At 42.7% G+C, this 17,925-nt stretch overlaps 1 protein-coding gene across 4 annotated transcripts in view; it reads left to right on the forward strand.

Moving 5' to 3' along the window:
• Positions 1-17,925, forward strand: part of STX8 (syntaxin 8) — a 272,833-nt gene that overhangs the window by 119,292 nt on the left and 135,616 nt on the right. For all 4 annotated transcript variants that reach the window (XM_083148397.1, XM_083148396.1, XM_083148395.1 and 1 more), the window contains 2 exons: positions 131-258; positions 10,847-10,939. In XM_083148397.1, coding sequence (XP_083004523.1) covers positions 131-258; positions 10,847-10,939 — 221 coding nt within the window. The remainder of the gene's footprint in view (positions 1-130; positions 259-10,846; positions 10,940-17,925) is intronic.

Raw genomic sequence — 17,925 nt, forward strand, 5'->3', positions numbered from 1 at the left:
CTATATATATATATAAAAATATATTTAGGAATGTTCTTAGTTTTTATTTTTCATATTGGATGTATTAGAGCTTCCACAATTAAAGATTCCACTCTTACATTTATGAGTTTTTCCATTAATCTGTTACCAGGTCGAGTCTGATGACTGGTAGTGCCGTTGGCCCTTCGCAGTATAACCGATGGGTGATGGAGGAACCTGAGGAGACTAAAGGATTGGGAATCAGGGAAATCAAGCAACAACAGGAGCAAATTATAGCAGGTAACACATGTCTTCTAATAATGTGTATTGAAGGAGTGGGTTAGCACAAAGCACATTAGAGGCACCTATTATTTTGACAAAATTCCTAACAATCTATCCTAAGCATTCACTAGCATCCAGTGACATAACTGAAGCTGCCATGACCTATAATGAGGAGTCATAGCAATATTTAAAAGGGATTTGACAACATGGTGGCATAGTGGTTAGCATTACTGCCTCACAGAGGTCAATTTCCAACCTTGGGTGATTATCTGTGCTCATTTTGTAGGTTATTCTTGTCTGCATACAGTAGTTCCGGTTTCTGAGGTTTCCTTCCACACTCCAAACCATAAATGTAGGATAATTAGATGCAGGCAACTGTAGTGTGTGTGTACTTTTATGTTAAAGAATTTAGACTGCAACGGAGCAGAGATTGATATCAATTGCAAATATTCTCTTTACAGTGCTGTGCTTTGGAGTTCTATAAATGAAAGAATAAGTGGTTTGATTAGTTGAAAGTCCTTATTCTCATGAATATTTATGTGGCCCACAAAATGACTACTTCACTGTATAGACGTTTACGGTACACTTTAAGAAGCTCAAAGCTTTGCTATTGGGTTTTTTAAATTTTTTGGGGGGTTTGTTTTGTTTAGTTCAACTTGATTGTTCCCTCTTGAATCCTATAAAAACCAAAATAGTGATAATATTATATAAATAGAAAAGCATTTCAAGCCTTTTCCACACTATGTGGTATCTCCTGTAAGAAATTACCTCATCTATGCAAGAACATGACAGACACTGTTTGTTTTATTCTAACAGCTAAATTATACACTTCCTCCACTGCACTGACCTTATCCAGACTTTGCATTGTTCAGGATAGCCTCAGCACCTTGCACCTGGGTCCACTGTGTTCCCCCCCCATCCACTACGCAGACATATCTGAAACTGTAATTCTCTTTAGATTTCCCTTGAACTCTCCCAGGAATCTGATCTAAACCTGGGCTAAATTTTCAACCCCTGACCGCTTCAGATCAGAAGATCTTTGGTACAGCACATAAGATTTTTTTTCAGATGGATCTGAGACTCAGTCGCACATCTGATCTGTGGGAGCTCATATTAGTCCTTTTCTTTTTCGCCCACTAGGGGGCACAGGAATTCACGCTGGGTATGAGAGGTGAGGTAGCAGAGCGTGCACCAAAGGGTTACAAAAATGTACCCAGCATGCACCCTGCCTCACTTCTCCTCCATACCCTGCCCCTTGTGCCCTGGGTTACCAGTTTTTTCTTTGGTGCCAAGGCAGAGAGCAGGCGCCATTAGCACTCTGAGGGCTCCCGCTGGCCAAGCTCCGTCCCTGGGCAGGTAAGCGGCGGTTCCCTGAATGCAGGGAGCCGTGTCTATCGGCATATCCCCCCTGTACATGGGAGTCAGCGGGGGGGCAGACAGTGTGGGTCTGGCTGGTCCACACTTCCACTAGACCACCAGGGACAGTTATTCAGGCTATGTCCCAGGGGGTTGATGCCTGAGGGGGAGTGAGTGACGGCATGAGGTCCTTACCCCGCCCCTGGGGACCAGCTGGGAGCTTGCGCTCTGATCGCCCCAGGTGTCCTACCTCCTCCTTATCTTCCTAATCAGCTGCCATTTTGGCACATGCTGGATATGGAGACAGAGGCTGCCTGGATTTCTCCCCCAGACCTTGTTCCTGGAGCCTGGTTTATGGTAGTTTTCTCCTCTCCTGCTGTTGGCTGAACTGTTGAGTATTGCTACTTTCTTCTTTCCTGTTTTATTGGAAAGTTAAGCTGTCACCGTGCATTGTATATGCTTATGCATATACTTGGTCTCCTCTTCAGCTTGCTGAATTGTTGAGTGCCTTTGCCCTGACCAAATTGCTTTGAAAAACTTTGTGTGTAAGGCTGCAAGTGTACTATTGGGCCTTAGGCTTTTCTATATAGGAACACTTGCCTTTTTTGATGTTAGGGCTGCAAATGCTGTTTTTTTGTTTTTGTCCTCTTTCACTGTCAGTATGCCTAAGGCGAAGCCTGACAAGGAGGCTCCATCTCCAATGCTGCGTACATGTAGGGTATGTGTGAACATACTCTCTCCGCAGGACTTGGAGGATATCTGTTCCAGATGTTCTATGCCACAAGAAGCGAATCCTCCTTCATTGCCTCCTCCCCAGCAGGAACCGGCCTGGGCCTCGACGCTGACAGGTAATGATGCAGCTTGTTGACCGCTTGTCAGCAGTGGCCCCTGCCGCCCATAGCAGCGAGCAGCGCCAGTGTAGGTGCAGTACCCTCTTATGTAGAGCCCCCTTGGATGCAATCCTCTTTTGGACTCGAACGTCATTGTTCCAGTCCCACAGGAACAGAGGTGTCAGGGGTTTTACACCACCCTATTCCTGATCGACAAGCCGGATGGTTCTCACCGCCCTATCCTAAATCTGAAGTGTCTCAATGTTTTTCTGCGAGAGCCGAAGTTTCATGTGGAGTCCCTTCGTTCGATCATTCTTTCACTGGAACCAGGGGACTTCATGGCATCGCTTCATATACAGGATGCATACCTGCATATCCCCATCCGGCAGGACCATCAGCGCTATCTGAGGTGTGCCCTTCAGGACGAGCACTTCCAGTTCAGGGCACTACCCTTTGGTCTATCCACGGCTTCCAGGGTGTTCACCAAAGTGATGGCGGTCATGGCTGCACACTTGCACCGGTTGGGGGTTCGAATGATTCCATACCTAGACAACCTCCTGATTTTAGCCAAATCCCTAGACCAACTTCATTTATAGTTGGCGGTTACGCTTCTATTATCTCACCGCTGGAAGATAAATGGGAGGAAATAGTTTCTTGCTCCTTCCCAGAGGATGCTTCACTTGGGAGCTCTTCTGGACACTCGGTTGCAGAGAGTTTATCTTCCAGGGGACAAGATCCACTCCCTGCAGATAAAGGTTCAGTCCCTTCTAAGTCACAGAAGGGTGTCGGTTCACTCCAGCTCCTGAAGAAGATGTGTGAATACGTTGAAACACGTTGAGCCCCACAGCATCACATGCAAATTCACACAGCACTCGATGTTACCCCCAACTGACTGCAGCCTATATTGAACCAGTTAAACCTCCAATTTTCAGGATCCTACAAACCTCAGCCTCATTGCAGCCACCAAAGGTATTCGCATACCATAGAGACTGCCAGCCATTCTGCCTCTGAGTTAATCAGGATGCCTCTGGGCAATTTTTCTGGGATAATCCCTATCAACATACAAGGGATCAAACCTTGTGCTGCTTCCCTACTAGGTAATTATAAGAAACTTTCTTGCTGTGAACTGTTGCAACTTTTCTCAATGGAGCATTACTACTAATTATTGGTCACAAAAGAAACACCAGTGACCAACAATTGCACACTCCCCTCCTCTCCCCCCCTATTTTTGTTTTATTGATGAGAATTCTCAATGCAAATGTTTTTATGTCATATAATAAATAGATGTTATTAACTTTTTTTCTAGTGGTAGTGTGATTTATTCAGTCAAACCTAGCACTGTATAATCCCCTCTTTTTTTGGCCTATCAATTTATAGGAGACTTACACACTCCTTCTACAGCAGCTATAGCTAGACTTGTGGTTCTTCCTTTTCTGTATTTCAATGTCGGTTCACAAGTGCATGGTGGTGTTGGGCTCTATGGTGGCTTCCTTCGACATGGTAGAATATGCACAGTTCCACTCTTGCCTGCTTCAGCTTCACACTCTCAGTCAGTGGACAGGAGATCATACTCGTCTAAGGAGTCAATTGATCACTCTGCCCCCGGAGGTTCGCCTGTCTCTCACATGGTGGTTAAAGACAACCAACTTATCTCAAGGTTGCCCATTTTGGACTCCAACCTAGGTCGTGATTACCACAGATGCCAGTCTATGGGGCTGGGGAGCGGTCTGCAACTCCCAATCCTTTCACGGTCGCTGAACTGCTCAGGAAAGTCGCCTTCCGATCAACGTTCTTGAATTGAGAGCAATCCTTCAGGCTCTTCAGAGTGCGGGTTCCCTCGTCCAAGGGTGCCCAGTAAAAATCCAGTCCGACAACACCACTGCCGTGGCATAGATTAACAGACAGGGCGGAACACGCAGCAAGGGAGCAATTAAGGTAGTCTCCAAGATCTTAAAGTGGGCGGAGAAGCATGTTTCGGCGATTTTCGCAGTCTTCATCCCAGGTGTTCTCAACTGGGAGGTGGACTTTTTAAGTCGCCAGGACATCAACGCAGGAGAATGGGAACTCCATTCAGACGTGTTCACAAGGCTGACGTCTCAGTGGGGAGTGCCGGACATAGATTGGTTAGCGTCCAGACACAACTTCAAGGTTCCCCGGTACGGCTCAAGGACAAGGGATCTTTTCTAGTAGACGCTCTCACAGCTCCTTCGCCATTCCATCTCGTTTATGTATTCCCCCCGTTTCAAGCTCTACTTTGCCTTCTGCGGAAGTTCAAGAAGGAAGGAGGAATGATTATTCTAGTGGCTCCAGATTGGCCACGCCGAGGCTGGTATGCAGATCTAAGGAACCTGTCAGTGGCATCTCCTCTAAGACTGCCTCTATGTCCAGATCTCATTTCTCAGGGGCCGTTCCTACACCCGGACCTGAGCCGTCTTGCTTTGACGGGCTGGCTGTTGAAATATCTCTCTTGAGGGATAAGGGTTTCTCCAGAAGTCATCCATACCATGTTGCGTGCCGGGAAGCCTTCGTCGGCACAAATTTACTATAGAGTCTAGAAGACTTATTTCTCTTGGTGTTTGTCCAGAGGTTTCCGACGTAGAGTCTTTTGACTTTCTCGCCTATTGGCGTTTCTTCAGGCAGGCATTGACCTGGGGTTGCGCCTGTCATCTTTAAAGGTGCAAGTGTCAGCCTTGTTGGTTCTGTTTCAAAGAAAGTTGGCTTCTATTCCGTATGTTAGGACCTTTTTCCAGGGGGTTCTGCATGTCCAGCCTCTAGTGGTCCCACCAGTAACTCTGTGGGATCTCTCTTTGGTTCTCAGGGTGCTTCAGTCACCTCTGTTTGAGCCTCTGGAGGAGGTGATCTGAAATGGCTTTCCTGGAAGGTTGGCTTCCTCTTATCTATTTCCTCGGCACAATGGGAATCAGACCTAAGTGCATTATCATGGAAACCGCCTTTTCTGGTATTCCACCCTGACAGGGCGGTTCTTCGTACCAAATTGGATTTTCTACCAAAGGTGGTATCTAATTTTCACCTTAACCAGAAAATTGTAGTGCCGCCTTTTCCTGGGTCTTCTAAAGCTGATGCTTCTCTTGATGTAGTCCGTGCGTTGCAAATTTTATCTTTGCAGGACTAAGGTGACTCTTAAATTAGATTCGCTATTTGTTCTCTCTAATGTCAATAAGCGGGGCTGGCCCGCTTCCAAACAATCCTTGGCGAGATGGCTCAGATCAGCGATCCGTCAATCATATCTTTCTGCGCAAATTGCTCCCCAGAGGGAGTTACTGTACATTCTACCAGGTCTGTGGGTACATCCTGGGCCGCTAGTCGAGGTGCCTCGGCGGAACAGCTCTGTAGGGCAGCCATTTGGTCCTCCTCCCAGACCTTTATCAAATTGTATTCATTTGATACCTTTGCACCGGAGGATGCACAATTTGGTAGACATGTTCTTTCCGCAGTCCAGGAGCGTCCACCACCCGTGAGAGGACAGCTTTAGGACATCCCAGCGTGAATTCCTGTGCCTCCTAGTGGATGAAAAATAAAATAGGATTTATGGTCTTACCTTGATAAATCCCTTTCATTTGAGTCCATAGGGGGCACAGGACGCCCTCCCAGACACACCTGGTGGCAGGGCTTCCTATGTAGGGAAGTCTCTATTCCATGGCTCTAAGGCCTGTAATGCTCTGTGTGCCTGTGTCCTCTTCCTTCTTCTTTGGCTCTGCTCCTACCTTTGGCTTGCTAACGAAACTGCTGACCCAGGGTCAGGGGGCAGGGTATGGAGGAGAAGGGAGGCAGGAAGCATGCTGGGTACATTTTTGTAACCCTTTGGTGCACGCTCTGCTACCTCACCTCTCATACCCAGCATGAATGCCTGTTCCCCCTATGGACTCAAAGAACACAAGGACTCAAGGTAAGACCATAAATCCTATTTTTTTCTTCAGATCCGTCTGCCAGATCCATCTGAATCTGAAGAAAACAGGCCAAATCTGACTAGTGGCTGGGGCCTTGAGTCCTGTTCGATGCAGCAGTCTGTCACACAATCCTCTCAAAGGATATAGTTATAATAATTGCTTAAATGTATTGGTTATAAAATTACTCTTGTATTGGAAAGAATAATGCAAGCCCTACTGTTAAATATTAGTACAATAGAAGTGAGCCAGCGCTTTAGTACCATAGAATATTAGTACCATAGAAGTGAGCCAGGGCTTAAAGCCACTATACTTCTCTCCTATTATTATTTAGAAAAAAACTTTTAAGAAATAAAAGCAAAGTACTTTTGAAGCACTTTCTAATGAAACCCCTGTCTGAAGATGCATGTCCAACCTGCGGCTCTCCAGATGTTGTGAAACTACACATCCCAGCATGCCTTGCCATAGTATTGCTATTAGGGAATGCTAAAACTATTGCAAGGCATGCTGGGATGTGTAGTTTTAAAACAGATGGAGGGCCGCAGGTTGGACATGCCTGATCTAGAATGAGGAAAGATGGATTTTACGATGTCTTATTTTGAGGATTTTCCATATGGATTACCAGAAGGATCTGTGATGTTTAGTACCGGTAAAGAAAATTAGTCCTGCTTCATTTAGAACATTTGGGAGCAAACAAATCTGGCAAATCCACAAGAGTCCTTCTAATTGCAGTGTTGGAACATTTGTAGATATCTTGGCTCACAAGAACAATCACAGTGTCTCAGTAAAATTTCTCTACCAAGTGACTTTTTCCCTTGCTGGAGGTCCTGTGTGTTATAGCTGTTATGGGGCAAGAATTGTATTAATTTTATTTTTTTAGCTCGTCCCTATAACCAACTACAGCGCCTGTGCTCTCCTGCTGACTAGAAATGCCTAAGCATTCTCTGCTTTTACGTCGAGCGGCAATAGGACACATGATTAAAAGGAGGGGAAAAGTAAGACCCCAGAGTTCTCTAATAGAAAGAAAATGTAATTAGAGCACATCTGGGCCGCTGAACACAGACACAGCGATGTCTACTTTGTGGTGTCTGGAAGCCAGGGACACATTCACATCGAGGAGAAAGGAAACATTGACTAGTTAACCCTTTGTCTTTTAACCCCTTTTTATGCACAAAACCTGACGCCTAGTCAGTGCAAGAGGTAGCCTCTATAGTGTTAGTAAAAACTTGATATCCCAGGAGGACAGGTATATGGAGTAGTATTAGGTTGAGGGATATAATTGTTTTAAGATCTTTAGCCTGTGAAGTGGGATTGAGGTTTCTTTAACCCTCTGTGGTTTAGGCTGACATCACTGTGTTAGCACTAAATTGACTGCTTGGGTAAATGTGTTATTGTCTGGAACCATTCTCTGCTAGATTGGGGTGTAGCCAGCTGAATAGCGACATCTATATTCAGTTACCATCAGACCTTTTCCTCGTTAGCCTGGCCTGTAACAATATTCTGGCACACAGCTACCAATTATACAAGGTTCATCATGACGGAGTGGTGTCTATTCTCAGTAATCCTATTACTATGTTATTCCCAGTAGCTCTCCGCATTAAACATTTCTGAAAACTGATGTTTTTTTAACTGTACTAGTAATGGGGCAGATCCCTATAAAATTTTGGATCCAGTACCTTTTTGCAGTTAAATGTGCACCCGGTTTCAGTATTCCTCTCCATTACGGAATTTTACGGGTCTATACTCTAAAAGTATATTACACACTGGAAATGAAAACTGGAAATATACTTTAAATTAATAGTAACCAATTGGATATCTGGCTTAAGATCACGCTCAGAAAGGGGCTTATGAGCGATATCCCCTTATCATCTAGTAAATATCATCTAGTGTTACCGATCCTTCCCATCTGCTGAACATGCAAGTCAATTTGACTATATTATAGCCAAACTAGAGGATATAGTAAAGGGCTATTATTTATTTATTTATTTATTACCAGTTAGAGTGTGTGTGTACATATGTGTATGTGTGTGTGTATATGTATGTGTGTATATATATATATATGTATATATATATATACACAAAATAGAGGTGCGTTAAATAGAATCACCACTTAGTGGCTATGTACATACAATAAATCCGATTCAGATTAAAAACAAATTGACATTTATTAAAAGATTTCCAACAAATCTTTCAAAATACCAAAAACACAAGGAGAAAACAAAACACTAATCCAAGAGAAGAGGAGGAGGATGGACCATGGACCAAGAGAAGAGATACATATAGTTTTTACATACCTCCAGGGTACATGCAAGGGATAATGTATCCCCTGCATGAATGAAGCTATATTCTTTAGACAGATACAATAATATGCCGGTGGTAATTGGGACAGCAATGATGGTAGTTGTTTGGACCACGTGAGTGTAAAATAAGGTTATTTGCTAACTTACTGGATAATTAAGGTTATAATTGGTTTAATTACCATAGATGGAAATGTCTCCATATTTCATGGGCTATATAGCCGTAGTAGAAGCATAAAAAACTATATTTAAACTATAGAATAATATGTCATTTGTATTTCAGCTTATAAAATAGCTATAAGATAATGGCATATAAAGTAGCTAAAAAATAGCCATAAAATAACAGCCATTGCATAACACATAAAACAGCATCTTAAGTCATTCCATAAGAAAGTCACATACCTATTTGACAAATGATCGACAGAAATTTCAGACAAAGAACGCAATGACAAAAAAGTGACAGTTGCCGGATAAAATTTTCCTCCTGTCCACAATATATGGATATGGCCCTTAAAATAAAGAGGGACCTTATATCAAAAATACATTACAAATATGGCCCCACAGGGTACATTACAAATATGGAGTCTAAAAGGTGCAACCTTACCTCAGAGTGTAACAAGTGGGGAATCACAGGTTCTCAGGGAGCCAGTGTGCTGTCTGCTCAATGGGGCTTCTATATATACCCCTTACTGAACGATCTCACTCCTCTTCCTGTAGTAAGGAATAAGGAAGTGAACTATAATGCCCAATATTGGGTATTTTAGGAGATACTATTAAGCCCTAGGGGATGGAGGGAGTGGCGTTTAGTGCATATAAATAAATAAGTGCTGCGTGTATGGTGTATAACATAAAATATACAGAAGAAAATTAATCTAAATGGCACTTCCGGAATGGCACCATGGCTCTAATTGTGCTGAGTTTGTATATCATCCCCGTGTTTGTGTGGGTTTACTCCGGGTACTCCGGTTTCCTTCCACAATCCAAAAATATACTGGCCGTCATTGTTAACGATCACCTAGTGTGTTTGGGGCTTAAGGTTTTGCTAGAGAAGGCTAGCAATAAAAATTCTTGTCTTTAAGTAAATACTCTTTAAATATCGGAAACGGATCATTTAATTTAAACATAACTTTTATCATTTTTTTTAAACACTTTTTTTCATAGAATATAGGGATAAACCATTTTTTCTAAGTCTATTTTGGACATTGCATTTATTTTTAATTGGCGGAATAGCACAAAACAATTTGGGGATAGAAAGACTACATTTCTATAGTTAAAGCTTTGGGGCCAGTTGCAGCATTGTTAAGCATTATGTCACGAAACGTCACAACTGCATTTTAATGTTCTCTTAAGGTGCCCATACCCGCTGCGATTATCGTATGTGTTTTGGGCTATATCGCGTCACATGCGATTTGCATTCAATGCGATCCAAAGGTAGTTCAAAAAGTATGTGCAGCACATTTTAAACTGTGTAATGGGATGCCCGCGGGAGCCCACATTACACAGCAAAAACGCACCGTGTTTGGGCACCTTTAGGTAGATATGCTGTTGTTGTTCATTAGAGCCATACAGATGGAGCCGGCTTTAACTTTGCCTGGTGCCCGCCAGATCCCTTTCACTGGTGATCGCCAGAGATGGGGACTGGGACGCGCATGCGTCCCAGTATCACGGCGGTTGGGCAGCGTCTCCCTGCCCGTCTCCGCTTCAGGGAGACGCTGCCCATGTCAGGGGAGGGGGACCGGAGGTGACGGTGGGGGAGGTGGCAGGGACCCGCGGCAGGCCTCATGCGTGCGCGCCCCTGGCGGTAGCAGGCCGCTGGCAGGGGCTGTCGATAGAGCTGATTCTGATAAATCGGGCCATGAAATCATCCCAAATCGGCTCAGTTTGATGTCCCCTCAGGTCTGATGCACCTTGGCCTCCAAAACAGTGCCAGATTAAGGTCTACATGGGCCTGGAGCTAAAATTTATGGCAAGCCTATTAAGGAGACATGTCAAATAAAACGCTTCAGTGTTGTTGTTACTAAATCTAGTAAATCTGTGTTTTGTATCTATTGGTTTATTCCACAAAATGGCTGCCTAGTCTGTGTAGCTGACAAGTGCACTTCCCCAGTCTTCGCACACTTTCCATTGCAATTAGTTTGGCAAATGTACTGTACTCAAAAGTCAATTAAGAAAGTATGTTAATGTGCAATTTCATTTCTCTTACCTTTGCTCCTGTCAGAGCAAGATGCTGGCCTGGATGCTTTATCATCCATTTTAGCCCGACAGAAACAGATGGGTTATGACATTGGAAATGAACTGGAGGAACAGAATGGTGAGTGATTACTGCTAAGCAGAGCCTTTACATTCTATGTTATACCTTTTTGGCACTACATATAAAAACTGCTTTATTCACTTTTTTTTTATGACAGTGCAGATGGCGATTCATGCTTAATTTTGTCACTTGGAAAACCTATTTGACTATGTACTAATCAAATATTTAAACATGTACATGTCAGTTGCCCAGATATAACTATATACACATAAATGAATAAATGACATACAGAATTATATAAATAGCACTCGGCCAGTCTGCACGTACCGGAGATGGCAGTGAATTGGCAGGGCTCAAGATCCACTGTGTGATAACGGCTGGAGGGGTCAGGTCAAACTTAAGACATTCAGACATCTGTGTTTCATTGGTGGGTCCAATCTCACAGTCCAGCAGCATGGTGAAACACAGGAGGGAGCTGTTCTGTCCCCTATTGCAGGTGTTAGCAGGGCTCCTGGGACAGAACCAATTAACTGTGCAGGTGCGCTGCAGAGCTCCGTTGGAAGAGCAGCACTCACATTTGGATGTTGCTGTACAAGCAGGTGCTCCTTCAGGGCTTGGAACTCGAAGGCAAGAGTCTCCATTAGGAGGTTCACCCCTACGGTGGGTCAAGCTTTTAAAATATTCAGCTTTCTATGATTCATCCTACTTATGTTTGTTATCTGACTGTGCAAATTATTTTATCTGTAGTCTTTTATTTTGAAGTGCACTGTGCAATGTACAGGACAGTATATCAGCATGTCTAAAACGCCTGTCCTTTGGGGGAGGGATTTACTTATTGCCTTGTACACATACTCTTGCACCTTTTTATATAAAACCGTTTTTATATATTTATATCTTTTGATATAATTTTGTTCAGAGCACAGCTCTATGAGGTATCTCAGGGTAAAAAACAAACAAATTTCTTTATAACTGGAAATAAACTAAAAAAAGTAAATAATAAAATATTTCCAAAATACGCCAAAACAGCCCCAAATATGCTTCCTGTGTCATACAGAAGTGTCCACTGAAGCTGTTCCCACTGACACTTGCACCTATTGCGTGTTATGCCCATACGCAGAAAATGTCCGGATTAAAAGAGGTTCCGGACCAACGGTTGCCGGAAAATCAGTGGTGTACCTGTATATGTTTAAGCTTTCCAACATTTTCAGTGTATTTATGCTGATTTGAAAATCTTAAAGCGTAGAGGGTTAACCTTGTATAGGGGCAGTAATAATGCCATTGCCATGATGTCACTGCCAAACAAACCCTCAGTTTAAAAAATATTCTCTAGAAGCTGTTCACTCATTGCTTGGCCCGTCAGCTTTTTTCTTGTCAAGTAGTTGACATTTGCAAGGTGCTTTTTCCTGTGCTGGGTTAAGCAGACAAGAATACAATTTCCTTGCTGCAGTTAAATGTACCCTGCCAAGTGCGACACGTTTGTGAATGTACACTAAATATATTTCACTTGTGAAAGGCTTACTACAGCAAAACAAACACTAAGAAAGGGGGGGAATGTACAGTAAAAGGACATAGGGCCTCTAGGAGCCCTTGAATTTCAAGGATGCCATTATCATAGCCACGGACACTTGGTAGTACAGTATGTTTGCAGAACCAATCAACCCTAAATCATAACTGCAAATAATTATATATATATATATATATATATATATATATATATATTTATTACACACAGACACACACACACACACACACTTAGCTATTTTCTTGGCTGACAGATTATTTATTTAGAAAATGCCTCACAAAGTACCTCCACATAGTTGTGCAAACCATAAAGGTGTTGCTGACCCGTCATAAATAGCTAGGCTGTGTGCCAGTGGTTTAGCCTACAATATGGTTGTTACTGCTGTTTGTAGATGGCAGGTTAACAGTATTCTACGGGATAATTCATAATAATTGTAGATTTGCTGTACTCAGAGGCTACAATCCATACCCTAACTTTTTACAAGTTCTACAAAACACGAGCAGAGTTGAGTCAGCCGTTCTCCATCTTGTCCTTAGTTGTTCTGTGTGAGTCAGTCGTTCTGTTTATTGGAAGCCTCGATTTGTGACTAACTGCCTATAAACCAACCTCCTCCCTTATTCACCTTGGTAAAATTTCCTCTCTTCAAAATTGTAAACATTCTCTTCCCATTTTTTTGTCATTATTAAAGTACCACAATTTTATGGTCACTAATAAATTTTAATAGGATGATTGGGCATTGAGCTGTTGTACACTTCAGACACATCCAGATATTATTCAGTACACATGCAGTTTAAAGATTACCTAAATGCTAAAAGTCTATGGCTGCCTAAATCTACCTTAATACATTGGGCATTTTTAATTTTTTATTTTTTATTAATTTGAGATATTGAGATGACCAGAATCGCATTTACTGAACACTTTTTTAGACCTGTATGAAGGGTTGGGCTGTTATGGTCATTTCCGTAATGCATATACGCAGTGTATATTTCTGAAATATGGTTAGGGGTCCTGTATGCTTTTTGTGACTGCTATTCTTGGATTCCAGGCAGCATGTGTTGCCCATAAGCATCTGTGTAGCATGCTTTTGTCCAGAGCACAATATCTATACACTTGGCAGGACATTGTTATGTGTCACTGGGACCGCAAACAAGTCAACCAGCGTTTCGTTTGCAGTAAACGTGCCCAAGGTGTGCGGGAATCCACTCTTATGACAACTGGGACAGCGAAGGTCAGGCTATGGAGAAAATGGCATAGTCACAGAAGAATGTTTGGCTCTCTGTTATGCAGATCTCCAGCCACGCAAAGGGGATTATTTGCAGATCGGGACACAGTTTATAGGCCTAGAGATGAGAGCTAACACGTTGACATCTCGATGGCTTGTCACGCGACTTTACAATGATGGTCTTTAAATTCCTCAGACTTCGGGTGGAGCGCAAGATAAACGTGTGTATTCTACATACTCCTTTACAGTTCTTGCATGCTTGCAGCACTAATAAGGTTGCCACTTGGCCAGGCATTAGAGGGAAAAATTGAGCCAGCTACACTTGCCACCTGGCTCAGCGTTTCCAGACTACATCCAGCCTGTCAAGGTCTCACATCTGGATGGGAACATTTTTAAAGGTTTGTATCAGACAGGCCTAGTTCTGCATCTCTCATTATTTGCTGAGGTTCCCCTGAGAAAGTCTGGTTGTCATTGGGAGAAAAAAAAACTTCGCTGAATCCAGAGAGTAATAGGATTTAGTCAGCAGCAGCAGTCATGTCTTTACTGAACCACATCAAATCAATTTGCAGCCACTAGGAAGGTGAGAGACTTAAGCCATAACTGTTTACAAGATGCTAGTGCCTGTCTCCATTGCGCTAGAACCAGCTTTATTTAAAATTGTCCTATACAACCATTGATGTTTGTGTTTGTTTGTTTTTTGTCTTAATTTCAGCACTGGTTTTGTTAGAGTAAATAATTTAAATACACATTATAGAAACCATCATCTAAATGTACAGCACATACAACTAATGGGACTGCTAAGAACCACTATTATGAGCAACTACTTTGAATCGCATTCTCTTTTTCCAATGGCAATGTTTTATACATTCTTTGCCACCATTATTTTTGTTTTGCAAAAATGGATGCCCGCTTAAATTTGGTAGTTTGTGCGGTTTAAAAAAAAAATTTTTTTTATGACTTTGGCACAGAATCTAGTCAGTCTGTATGATTGTTTTTTTTTTAGTGTTTTTGGTTTTAGGGGGGTATTCAATGCTGTCCGATCTTTCCCAGAACCTTTTCAGTCCCGGACATTTTTGTCTGGGGCTTGCCGCTGTAGATTCGTCTATTTGGATTTGCCGATCCACGTCTTTTCCGACGTTAGGAATGTTTCCAAAACTTGGAAAAAAATTGAGAAAATTGAAGAGTTTGAATGCGAATTCAATGTATTCTATGCGAAAACCGCAAATATCTGCCGGGATTGTATATGCCCCCTAAATGCTCTATGCAGACTGCAGTCGATTTATATTAAGCCAGTAATGCTAAAGAAAGTAGAAAGGATTACCTTGCTTTATCTTTTCAGCACTTACAGTATCCCTACATCAGTACCATTTGTTTCGGCGCTAAAGAGATTTAGGGGTTATCTATAAATGCTTGTGATAGAGGTCAAAGAAGGAGGACAGTTCTAGATGTAGGGGGGAAAAATTACTTTATTTCAACTTTTTTATTTTTAAGACCAGCTGGAGAAAGGATAATGAGTGTGACTATTGTGTTTTCTTTTTTACTTCATATAAAAACTGTACTTGTAATTGTACTGAAGCATGTTAAATCTCTTTCCATTACTTGTATTGCTCATCTCTCACAGTGTAACCTTGGTAATGTGCCCACCGTGGCTGCCTCACATGGTATGCTTATGGATTGAATGTAATATACATGGGCCTCAATGTTATGAACCTGCTCTGAGCGTTAGGATGCTGCAATCCACCACATTTTATATGATCTACTTGAGGCATGACCTGTTACCCCCCAGGGTAATCCTACATAGTGATTCCAAGACAGCGGCCTAACTGGTACCTTTCGTGGGTAGAATACTGTAGAACTCTGTTTTCCAAAATGACTGCTCGAATCCTGCATTATGCTGCTCTCTAGGTTTTGTTATGTGTGTGTGTTCTTGCTGTAATACAAAATCCTTTTTGTAATGAGTTTTATTTTTTTGTTTTTAATGTCTGTAATGCCCCTTTCCCACTGCAGCTAAAAAACGGTAAATTGCCGATTTTTTTCAGTGCAATTTACCGTTTTAAGGCTGCAGTGGGAAAGTGACAGAGTTGAAATACCATTTAAAGTTAAATGGTATTTCAAACCGTTTTTAAAGCAGAGTCCTATGCCCCTTTCCCACTGCAGGCTTTACACGGTAAAATGCCGTTTTTTTAGCCTTTTTAAACGGCTAGAGCTGCAGTGGGAAAGCTCCAGGTTGCTTTACACGGGTAACAAATACCGGTATTTGTTAACCGGGTAAAAAGCAGTGTTTTTACCGTGTAAGAGCCGTTTTTTTGGCAATGGGAAAGGGTTTTAAACGGTATTTAGAAATAATAATAAAGGTTAAGAACATGATTGGTGCATGTGATGTTTTTAATGACAGGCAAGGTTTATAGAGAGTTTAAACGTGTTGCTTTGTGGTTTACATGGGTAAGTGTGAATGGGACATTTACTGCTTTTAAACGTTATTTTAACGTTTAAAAGCTGCAGTGGGAAAGGGTCTTTGTGGCTATTACCCGGGTAAAGACGTTTAAAAAAAACGGGTCTTTACCCGGGTAGGCAGTGGGAAAGCAGCACTACATGTTAAAATAACGTTTAAGAGGCAGTGGGAATGCCTCTTAAATGTTATTTAGCCTCCAGGCAGTCACAGTGCCTGATGAGACCTAGTAGTTCTCACTTTGTGCATGTGTAATGAGTGCACGTGCATAATAAAGAGCCGCTCATTACATATGCGCATATGTAATGAGCGGCTCATTAGTGTGCACTCATTACATATGCGCAAAGTGAGAACTACTAGTTCTCATCAGGCACTGGGACTGCCTGTACCCTGCATGGACCCCCGCTGCCTCCCCACTGCCCTGCATCCCCGTACAGGTAAGTACAAGGGGAGGGGAGGTGGGGGCACAGGGCATGTACGGGGGGGGGGGGTTAGGCACTCTTTACACTTGGGGGGGGGGGGTGATTAGGCACTCTTTACACTGGGGGGGGGGGGTGTTAGGCACTCTACATTTTACACGGTTCACTGCAATGGGAATGGTACTTAAATGGTATTTAAAACGGTAATCTGCTGCAGTGGGAATGCTAATACCGTTTTCAATACCATTTAAGATTACCAGTACTTTAAACTGGTCTGCAGTGGGAAAGCAGCATAAGTGACTTTGAGTCCTTCTGGAGAAAAGCACTACATAAATAACATTTTTATTATTTCTTTTATGTATTACTTGCCTGTTATTGTTAATTTTTCCTCTCTCTGGAGAGCTAGAATAGATAGCTTTTTATTGCTCAATTCAATGTCTTTTCTTGACCTGGAATCTGTAAGTGTATAAACATAAGCCTCCACTCTAGAACTGTAAGTGACATGTCTCTCATCACTAAGCTCCTCAGAGTTTGCATTCTAAACACATGACCACCAGGTGTTTTCAGACATATCCAAGGACTTTACTAATCACTCTTCAGTGAACCAGAAAAGTGGAAGGTATGAAGCAAAACTCTTTGGAAAACTTGATTTCACATTACTGGGAAACTGCTTTGAATTGGGCAGAATGTAAAAAATGCACTGTATTCCTTTACTCAGGATTCATGGCCAACAATATATGGGAAAGACGTTAATAAACCCTTTCTGGTAAATTTCTCAGGTTGCTGAAATTATATAGTGATTTTATATGTAGGAGTGTTCCTGTACCCTTATAAATGATCATATATTTCATATTTTAAGGTGATATACTTTTAAAGGCCCATAAACACTATTTTCAGCTGAATATCGCCTAGTGTGTATGGGCCAGAGATCCCCAACTAGTGATGATGCGCGCTCCCGCATCATTGCTAGGAAAGTGGTAATCTGCTGATAAAACCAGCATGCCTGACGATGATGGTTCATTTTGGAACCATCATTGCTCAGTGCGTATGCGCCGGCTCGATGATGGCCCAAAGATAAAACGCTGCTAGCCCGGCCTCCCTCCCCTTTGTCCCGCTCTCCAGTGAAAAGCGCCCTGGCAGTTGCACCCTCCCTCAGCTCCCTCCCCTGTCCTGCTCTCCCATCCATATACTATAGCCACAAGCGCCGCTGCACTCGTTACCTCCCCCTGCTCCCTCCCCTGTCCTGCTCTCCCATCCAGATACTATAGCCACAGGCTCTGCTGCACTCGTTCCCTCCCCCGGTCGCACTCACCAGCCCTGTTACTCCATCCGTCCATCCGTCCATCTGCTGGTGTGCTGCTGTGTAGAAGAGCAGCATCACACTACTGCCATAAGTGAGCACACTGCCACCAATGAATGTGCGACTATGCACAT

Source organism: Crinia signifera, chromosome 6 (assembly GCF_055691185.1).
Source record: "Crinia signifera chromosome 6, ASM5569118v1, whole genome shotgun sequence".
Lineage (NCBI taxonomy): Eukaryota > Metazoa > Chordata > Amphibia > Anura > Myobatrachidae > Crinia > Crinia signifera.